We start from the raw sequence: 10,689 nt of genomic DNA, 5'->3' as shown, positions 1-10,689 counted from the left end.
TTTTTTTTTTTTTTTTTTTTGAAAAGTAAAATCACTAAGTTTCAAAATTTTGTTTGATTTAGTCTGAAAGAGTTTGATTTCAGATCGGATTTGATTCAGTTCAGTTTGAAAATCCGAACATTTTCTAGTTCTCTTGCGCACATAATTATTTATTTAAATTCACTTACAATTTAATAGAATCTAAATAATGAATTATCAATGCATATTTTATAGTAAAAGATAGAGTATGTATTTAGTACCTTAGCATGGCTAGTAAATGGCCTAGTCCAACCTCCATTGACATCCCAACTCCCCAAGGTTTGAAGGGTAGATATGTCAATCTCAAATGGCAAATGATTCTCAGTAATGGCATACACTCTCCCAGAATGCATAAAACAATTCGTATTGGCATATTCCTTTGTCAACTTCCCAAATCTCCACTGCATTTCAAATTTACACCAAAATCAAAAATTTGTCCATGTTATATATGGTTGTTGATTATTAGTCGAGTTCTCATATTTTATATTTTAATTTGTGTCGTAATTGACTGATTATTCAATTTAAAACAATTCACATTTGATAATTGATTAATTATATAAAACTTAAATTTTTACTTTCTAGAAAACAGTAATAAATTAGGAAAAGAGGGATAACATGAGAATATAATCACACAATGTGTGGTGAATATACTAACTGAATTTAGGATAATAGCAGACAAGACGGCAAGCGGATCTCCCTCAACAGTGGGAAGAAATGCAGGTCTTTTCCTGTGTTTTTCAACTTGAAATGTCCCAGTTTGGACAAGCTTGTTGTTATAGGAAATAGTCCAATGGCCATTGCGGTCTTTGTTGAAGTACAATGCATGGATCATACCTTCACCTTCCACCCACAACTGACTGCTTTTCCCAAATATTGATTCTGCTATTTTTAGTCCTCCAAATATCGGATTTGCTCCTACAGATCATATCATGGTTCCATTTCATAAAATTTATTATATAAATGCCAGTGCAATAAAAGAAGAAAAAAAAAAAAAAGCATTATTTGCATACCATTTCTGAGGTAAACACCCTCAGGAAAATCACGTGGAATAATTCCTTGTATATTGTATACAGTAATAGCTTCTTCCCTCTCTTCTACCGGAGCAAAGTTAGCCTGAACATTGCAAAACATAGTAAACATGTTGCGAAGGTGTCTGAATATAATCCAGCGTTTACCACTACGCCAAAAGTTATAGTAAGTAGTGAATTGAAGGTATAATTTTTATTTCTTTATTTTGTTTAGCAATTCTGTTGGCAGGATGTTGAACTCAGCCCTCTGAATCGGTCACCCAACACAAGGCATAACACATAATCTTTTTTTTTTTTTTTTTGAAAATCGGCATAATGCATAATGAATTTCATAATTCTGACTTCTGAGATTAGAAAAGGATGAAAATTTTCAACCTTTCTGACCATCCGTTAAAGTGATAAAAATTTCTCAAGTCAAAACCTCAATTTCAAACCACTTTCGGGTGAACGGGAATCTTCACTTTTTCATATTTTATAGAGATAGAGCTGAGTATATGTACCTGAGATGGGAGCCAAGGCTGGTCTTTAAATTCATAAACCAAATCAACAAAGGCATCCAATAATCTCACAGATGTCTCCTTTAAGGTTGTGGGAACATTGAGCTGCAACTCTCTCAACAATGGCTGTTAGATATTATTAACACACACAAATTCAACGACACGAACTATATATGTATACATAAAATGCATAGAAAAATAGAGTGTGTGTATATACCTTGAAAGAAGATGAGAGTAGTGTAGAAATAAGATTGTTAGATTTTTTGGGAATTGAAGAAGATCTCTCTAAGCTGCATCTCATCAGTGGAAGTGTTCCAAAGTTACTAGTGCCCATCTTTCTACCTCTCTCTATCTCTATGATCAAGTCTTTTTACTTTCCTTAATTAGTATGTGTGGTATATATATAAAATGTTATTTGAGTTAATTCCATTTTTTGTCCTAGATTTATAGGTGATAGTCCAGTTTTAGTTATTTTTTTATTAGAACATCATCATTTGGTCCTAGTATTATTATGGCAGGACTATTTTTTATTCCCCGTCAACAAAATCATTGAAATGTCGTTAAATACAAGGACATTTCGATCTTTTTTATACAAAATAAGTTAACATGTTATATTTATAATGTTTATTTTAAAAAAAATCCATAATTGAAGACTGAAATGTCATTGTATTTAACAACATTTAAACTGTTTTGTTGATAGATGACCAAAATGATCATGCCACAATAATACTATGACTAAAAGTCGAGCAATTGGCAAGCAACGCCCCTACATACTCTATTGTCATTTTATTTATATTCTTGCAATATGATGACAACTAGATAGTTACTCTAGACCTCAAGCCTTCAGGACTCATTGTCCCAACATATAACGAGTCCATGATAAATATTCAACAACACTACTACCAGAATATGTCTCACTTTTTATTTTTAAATTAACAATTGCAATTTTTAAAAAAAAAATCATTAATTTAGTATGTATTTTATCTAGTTGGAATTATTTATAATTGAGAAGTAAACAAGTTGTGTTTGTCGCCATTTAAAGGTGACAATGGGAGACTAACCTTAGGAATATTCGTTATGTGCATGCTATACACAACGGCATGTTTTTTATGCATAGAATTTGGCATTAAGCGTATATAATACTCTAAACATGCAACATTGTGGTTGGTAGTCTAACAAATACCAACCAGAGTTTACTGTGCACTGTATAGACCCTGGTGCATAGTATGTATTTTACATTATATAGACCCTGGTGCATAATATGTATTTTATGTATGTTGTAAGTTTTTGTGTATTATATTATGAAATTGTGTACCTTAAGAGTATGAATTATGTACCTAAAATAAATTGGTAATTGTGTCTTATATTATAAATTTTTGTATCTTGTGTTGTAAAATTTTGTACCTATGAACACAAATTATATACCTAAATCAGATTTGAAAAATAAGTAAGTATATCACGTGTGTGTTTTGTGTTGTGATTTTTGTGTCTTGTGTTATAAAATTATGTATCTTACGTGTATAAATTTTGTACCTCGTTATTTCGATTCAGGGTACATAATACTATATGGACCCTGGTCTTCATACAAATTGCCTTATTTGTTCTAGTCTAATCGTGTCATTAAATTGAGATTATTATTGTTAGGGAAGTCTCATTATTTATGAGAATATTAATTCTACGATAAATATGCAAAGATTTATAGTAAAAAGCTCCCTCCAAAAAATAATCCATCCAATCCGTTGAATCATATTTGATTTACGGAAAGACAAGCTGTCACCTAAATGTGCGCTATAAGTGAAACTCATTTTTTAACCCTAACCAACAAAGGACCACTAGAGATAAACCATTCTAGGTTGACCGATCCATAGTTGAACGGTTCAAATTAAGAAAACTAATAAATAAGTTTAATTTTTGCCAACATATTTTTCGGACTCTACACTAATACCTCCATTAATTAATTAATTAGTTATTTAAAGGTTTGGTAATTAAATATCAATACTTTACATCTGTTCTAAGTTATGAGTTTTTAACGTTTTGTAAGCATTACACTTAAGTCATCACAACAATATAAAGTTCTTCGTCTCATCTTCTTTGTAACGTGCCTAGGCTCCAGGAGTCTAGGCCAAAAAAATTTTATCGGTGTACAATATTATGAAATTAATTGATTGTAACGAACTTTACAAATTACAAAATTCTTTGATTTGTTTTTTTCTTTTTCTGGACCAAATAGGCATTGATTGTGTCCCGAAAGGGGTAATTAAGTGGATAAAGGATGATTCTCGTATTAGAAGGTTTCGAGTTTGATTTTTGTCAATACCCTCTCAGTTTAGCTCATCTCAAAAGATTTCCTAGTACAGTTTACCTCTTGTTTGATTTGAAACTTATTACACATGAAGTGGGGTTTATCTCATGTATATCCTTGGATAGTGGTTGTAGGTTTCCGCATTATCCAAAAAAAACCTATAAAAAAAATTGATGACTGATTAATTTTCTCTAAAGTTACGTTCTCTCAATTTTATTTCTATTTTTTTAATACAAAATGGTGTTCTAAATGAAGAGCTTTGCATGTCACTTATCACAAGCCGCCATTTAAGATAAGATTTGATACAAAATTATTGAGATAATATATCATCTCCGACTCTATCCGGATTTACATTTGATAATAGTTGGATTTGTTCACAAATGAATAGGTAGTAAATGAAGGATTTGGTTGGCTAATAACCTAGAAAAATTAAAATAATGTTGATTAGTATTGGATGCAGACTAATTCAAATTTGGTAGGACTTTACGTTTGTATAGTTTGACTCTTATTTGAACAATGAACAATGCATTTCACCATGGAAATTTGAATTCGGCATAAGTCGCCTTACAAAATTTGACTCGGACTCCTGCTCATTTGTAATAACGCATAAACAACATAGAACATGTAATTCCACATCTTATAGTGTTATAAAACAAAGTAATCAACTACATATATGTTAAAATTGTATGTTTATAGTATACAAATTGAGAATTTTTAAAAGGTAAATTATAGACATTTAGTACATAAATTGTATATACAACCTTGCAAGGTGGACCCAATTCACAGAACAATTTGCGCCTAACCTTGCAAGTTGCGGCTACATTAACCACCTAACTTACCAAATATCCCAATGCATTATTCCAGTTTTTGTCATTAACTTCAAATTGACCTAGCTTAGTCCTCCAACCATTGAAAACTATTAGTTCTCACAGAGAACTAAAAATAAAAAATTTTCAATTGGGTAAAGATTAAAATGATACCCCTTTAAATAGTTGAAAGACCAAATACAATCAATTTTAAAATTGGTAACTAAAATAATAAAAGTACAATATTTGAAAAATCAAAACTATAACCTACTCATTAAACCTTCAATGTTGGATGGATACAAATGAGTTTAAACAAGTTACTTAAGCAAAAATGTTACTTTCTTTTGGTGTCATTAACATGTAAATATCAACATGTTTAAGACCCATACACATTTAAGTAAACCAAAAACAAATAAATATTCTAATTATGAACAAATGAAAATTTAAGACTAATGCAAGTGTGTTCTGAACATGATGTAACAACAAGATTATACGAATGGGATGAGACCACCCGACAATGAACCTACCCAATAACCTTCTACACATCATTTCTGGTATTATATTATGCAACACATCCATTCTGCTAAGCATTTGTCAGCAAGCAGCAGTTAAGAAATGGAATCCAACAAATTCTTACAGTCGTTGAGATTCCATTATCTATCTGTCAAGTCCACCAGCATTAGAAATTAGAAGGTTCACTTGTCAACTGGGACTGCAAGCTTCTTCTCAGATACTCGGATAACTTGGCGCTGGCAGCACGCCCTCGATTCAGACACAGGAGGTAATCATCGACTGATGAGTATGTGAAAGATGAAACCTTAGCTTGGGTTTAATCGTGCGTTGCTAAAAAGGGTATAAGAGATTAACACAACAATGTGTATAGTGGCACGTACCTTCCAATTTGCCGTGCGTAACAGATGTTATAATCCCGGATTCCATAGGTTCACCTCCCACCTGTAATGATTCTTTCGGGAGGGCCGAATGCGGAGAGTTTGGGAAAACGAGATATACAAATGCTTTCATTTTCTGCCATTTTGAAACGACTGAATGTTATGATTAGAATAACCGAGGAACCAACATTAGCCTCGTGAAATATCCCAAAATCACTTCACAAACCACATTTAAAAAAAGAGAGCAATACCCGAAGCATCAAATCCATACATTAGCCATATTTTCACCATCAAGACAAACACTTTATTAACCAATATAACAGCCTAACAGACTTCATCGTGAAATGAGTAAATGAGAATCTACCTGCTCTTCTAACTTGTCAGGGTCTAACAGAACGTATTTACTCTCTGCCAAGCAGCAACAAATTGCAACTGCAGAAATCCCATTGTGATACATTAGTTCCTCTCTCATATAAGTTTGCATATAATAATTAATCAAATAACTTTGGAAATACCAGCAAGGTGCTTCAAAGGAATTCCAGCATCTACAAGAGCAGCACATGCTGCATTTATTGCGCAGGGAAGAAGCTTCACAAAATCTCAATCAAGGAATTTTACTCACACAAAGACTTCAAATTAGAGGATGCAATATATGCAGCATGCACTTTTCAGAAATAAAAATGGAAACTGATGCTCCCTTACAATTACGCACTTCAGTCATTTTATTACTTCTATGTTTTTCAAATTAATGCAAGAGATATATGGATCTCTTGAAGAAAGTATAATGAAAGCCAGGAAATTCAAGTAGCATGATTTATACAACCAAATAAAAGATCCCCCTCCGAATCATGAATAATTGCGTAATAATAGATAATAAAAAGGTTCTAGTCACTATGGATACAGCACCATCATCATTGACAACCTGCATCAAAAGACAGACACATGATTGGAATTGAAAGGATATCATTATAATAGGCACATAAAAAACATGTAATTGTATTCCTGCACATATATGTGGTGGTGAACAGAAAAAGATGTCAAATAACTGAAGTACTAAGAAATAAACTATGGGAAGACTTAAACCTGTAATTGTTTGACTTCCATAGCTTAAACAGTGTATGGCAGATAAAGCACTTAATAGAATGAAATGGAAAACTTGCATCTCAGGTTTACTAGCTGAATTGAGACAACCTCACCTTTACAACTCATTTAATTTTGTACATTGTGACGTCTTCATAGTGCTAATATGTGGACAAGAGTATTGTGCTTTGGCATTTAAGAGCATTTAAAACCCATCAACTCGCAATGGATACCTTAAATGGTCACCCCAGCACCAACCAAGAAAATTCTCATCCTCAACCTCCCAATGGTTTCATCTCCCAACTAATCTAGTAATTTTGACAGAAACTCTAAGCACACCATTTTTTTATTAAAGTGAAAATGTTAGGGGTTTAATACTGCCTAGCTTGCTGTCAAAGAGAAAATTAGAAGACCCAATACTCCACTAACAATTAGCAAAACTGCAAGGAAAAAATATGACCACATTTATGCAGTTGAGTTCACCAATTATGCAGCACAAACGTTGTAGGTCATACAAACAAAATCTCAATTATTTTAAAATATGTGGATTATATTCATCATTGACACAATTGTAAGTTAATAAAAGTGCATTTGGCATCAATTTCTACTTCCGTATTTAAGCATCTCACCTGAATTATTACAGATGTTGTAGTATTTGGATGAACCGTCAAAAGGCAAATGCTTTGCAAAGTCCTCTTCACTATCATCTCACACTCCTTCTCATGTTTCCCTAGATATGAACAATTTTTATCCAAAGGTGAAAGAAAGGAAAAGAATTCTACAATTGCATTATAAAGATCAAAGTGAACTCTAGTTTGCAATGCAAGCATAGAAAATCTATGCATCTGTATTCTAGATTTGCAATATAATTTTAGATCAATTGATATTTTTAATGATAACATTTCACCTGCCATAAAAAAATATTAAATAAAAAAGTTTTGAAAGATAGGGAAATGAAGAAACAGAAGAAATTGAGTTCCATCTGTTTAATGAAAGCTAACACCCAACATGAATCAAAACAAATATTAGATAATTCATATAAGTTTATTGTGCAAAGGCGACCTACTTAGAATGATATAAATTTTAATATAGCTGAAGACAGTTAAGATTGTCCTGGACATATGGATTTCAATAAAAAGGAAATCTATTAATTGAAAAAGAACTCTTTACTCAATAAGAATGGCAATGAATTGTTAGAAAGCAGTTAAATTTCAGTATGCTCACCAATCTGCCCCGTTTTGGGCTTCCAGATGACCTCAATGCAAGCCTTTTCAGGATTTTCGTTCTTCTTTGTCCCGGCTTTGGGTCCATAAACTGCGGCCAGAACTTTTGTATCTCCTAAAGCAGTCCAGTACAAAACAATTCGACTTATCAATTCCACACTAAACCCAACTAAAATAAACAACCATATGAACAGAGGAATCTTGTCAAGAACCCCCACACTCAAAGCATGGTAAGCCTTGCAGAAAATGGTCATCATGTTTGTGACAAATGTTCATTGCTACCACAAAAAATGTTAACCAGTTTAAAGTTCATTACATTTTATATGAATTGCATACCAAATGTTGCCATTGTGTAAATAGTGTTCATCCAAACTCAAATAGCTATGTGGCTATGGGGTTCATTGTATACTAATTGATATAAATCACCCAGCAACCATTTTAAAGAACTCATGTTCCATAACACTCAGATTAAATATACTCTAAACGCACAAATAACAAAGATGCTGAGGAAGAGTATAAATCTGTAAGAAAATCAAATACATTCCTTTTCTATTTTCACAGCTTTTTTAGAAGCACAGGTAAAAATAAAATCCGAAATTCTGGAAAATAAAAATCAGGAGCACAAATTCATTAATTGCCGGAGCTGCCCAGAATTATAGAATTGATGGGGGGTTTAGCAATAAATTAAGCTGAGGATTCGATTAATGATTAAAAATCTCGAAGTAACTCGAGCAGACAACCTGTATAATGGCTGCAAATTAGGGAAAAAGGTTTGAAATATATACCTTGGGACCAGCTGGCGGAGCCATGGGCACGGTTGAGGACGCCGCGGGAGCAAGCCAGCGGCCTAAGCTGGTTCGCCGTTCGACCATCAGCTCTGTCTATCTCCATCTCGAGAAGGTAGTGAAAGTGTGAAATTCTGAATTTCGGTGTAAATAGTTCGAGGTTTAGCTAGGGTTTAGTCAGAGCTTTGGACAAAGGACAGGAGGGAAGAGTTTAAACAAAAGAGAAAAATAAAAAGAAAAAAAGTATCAAATAGGCTTATATTACTATGTTAGTTATATATTGAGACATGTCAAATAGACAATGTAGAACAATGTAATAGTACCATCAACTTTTTTTAAAGAGTAAGTTTTTATGAAAAGGCTCATGCGAGATATGGTCAAAATACCGAGTAGTGGATGATTTGTCCGAGAATTTTAACTTCTTGCTCTTTTGTTTTATATTTTTGTCATTATTTGTCTAAATGATCAATACCATTAAAAACACCACAATTTGGCTCTCTAAGAGGTATTGCTCCCATCTTTATAGCTTCTCATTGATTCCCAGTGGCTCTACATGCATCCAAAATGATCCAAAAATCATTCAATTCATCTAAATCACCAAGAATTACACATAAACACACAAATGAATCAAATGAGAAATCTTTTGGGCAAAATTATAGCAAATGCCAAAGAAAATAAGATTAAATGTAAGGTGAAACCATGAACATTTTAGCACTTATCATGTGTGTCGTCCTTATGTGAACAAGAGCATATATATATTATAATTATTTGTATTATGCACAAATGATGATTTTGTTTTGTAATAAGAGAAGCATCAATTGAGAATAGTGATTTCTCTATTTTTAAAATTTTATCAATTTAATCTTTCAAAAGTTTAATTAACGAAATTTTAAATAATTAGAATTAAATTATTTGAAATTGAAAATTAGAAACTACAATCACAATTGAAAAATATTTGTGGAATCCGAATGATAATTTTATTATAAAAAAATAAAAATAAAAATAAATGGCTGCTATACCTTGTTTGGTCCAACACACTTTCCTATAAATTATGTTGCATTTAATGTGTTAAGTAAGTATACGTGCATCGGTGCATTGAATGCGATCTGTGAAGTCCCACCAACAATGTGGTTCAATGAGAATATGAGATCAGCTAATTCCGCTGCTAGCAGCGGCGGCCGCAGCCCAACATACCTTTTAGTATCTTTTTTTTGTTAATTTTTTTTTTTACTAAATTATCAACAATATGTTTCAAAAAAAAAATTATCAACAATATATTATGGAGTAGAGACAAATATGCAACAACCAAATAACACATTAATATGTAATAATTAATAAATGTTAAATAAATAAAAATTTCTTTTTTATAAGTAGGAACTAAAATGAAAAAACAGTTATATATATATATATATATATAAAGAATTCAATTCTTGTGCGATTGAGTGTGCCATGTGCAGTTGTATGGTTAAATTTGAACCATTGATCTTGTCTAAATCAACGTTTAAGATTAACAATGGTTAAAAAAAGCAGTGAAAATTTGATTTTTCCGGTCAAGTTCATGTAGCTCTTTAATGGTGACTATCTTCTCCAAAAAGTTGGTGGATCTCTCCTTAGACTTCTTGAAGAGACGAGACACCATTCCACTCACTCCTTTTGTCTCAAAAAGCAGTTTGGTCATAGGGTTTTGGGAAAATGAACATTTTATAGTGGAGGCCAAATAGGGGTAAAATAGGAAATTTTGCAGAGCTAAAATTCTGCACAATACTGAATTCTCGATGCGTCGAGCCTTGAATTTCTCTCAAATGATCGCGTACTGGACACTTTCGATGTGTCGAGCCTTGACCTTGGCTCAGACAATGCACACTGGAATATTTCGACGTGTCAAGCCTTCAAAATCAACATTTTTCATCCTTTTTTACTCCAAGCATGTCTTAAAATATTCCATTGCTTTTGCATTTGATCTACAATGGTTTCAAAACACTAACAAACACCATAAAAAGCATTCAAATCAAGAATGAAACCATATCTACACGAAAAAGCAAGGAAATATGCATTGAAGA

The 10,689-nt window shown here is 32.4% G+C and overlaps 2 protein-coding genes across 2 annotated transcripts in view; both read right to left on the bottom strand.

Moving 5' to 3' along the window:
- LOC116007576 (carotenoid 9,10(9',10')-cleavage dioxygenase 1-like) overlaps positions 1-1,871 on the bottom strand; it is a 6,559-nt gene extending 4,688 nt beyond the window's left edge. The window contains exons 1-5 of the mRNA XM_031248292.1: positions 1,761-1,871; positions 1,547-1,669; positions 1,029-1,131; positions 674-933; positions 240-419 (exon numbers count right to left, since the gene is read on the bottom strand). Of these exons, the coding sequence (XP_031104152.1) occupies positions 240-419; positions 674-933; positions 1,029-1,131; positions 1,547-1,669; positions 1,761-1,844 (750 nt within the window). The 5' untranslated portion in view covers positions 1,845-1,871. The remainder of the gene's footprint in view (positions 1-239; positions 420-673; positions 934-1,028; positions 1,132-1,546; positions 1,670-1,760) is intronic.
- A 3,025-nt stretch (positions 1,872-4,896) lies between these two features.
- Positions 4,897-8,833, bottom strand: LOC116006679 (exosome complex exonuclease RRP46 homolog). The gene is made up of 8 exons (XM_031247147.1): positions 8,630-8,833; positions 7,846-7,959; positions 7,251-7,351; positions 6,443-6,463; positions 6,057-6,129; positions 5,906-5,973; positions 5,545-5,677; positions 4,897-5,443 (listed from the first exon to the last, which is right to left on the bottom strand). The coding sequence occupies exons 1-8, from the start codon at positions 8,733-8,735 to the stop codon at positions 5,331-5,333; spliced, it is 729 nt and encodes a 242-aa protein (XP_031103007.1). The 5' UTR covers positions 8,736-8,833; the 3' UTR covers positions 4,897-5,330.
- Positions 8,834-10,689: the final 1,856 nt, after the last annotated feature.

Source organism: Ipomoea triloba, chromosome 15, assembly GCF_003576645.1.
Source record: "Ipomoea triloba cultivar NCNSP0323 chromosome 15, ASM357664v1".
In the NCBI taxonomy this organism is placed as follows: Eukaryota; Viridiplantae; Streptophyta; class Magnoliopsida; order Solanales; family Convolvulaceae; genus Ipomoea; species Ipomoea triloba.
Note: the sequence above shows the minus strand (reverse complement) of the source record. Positions and strands in the feature narration are given on the sequence as shown.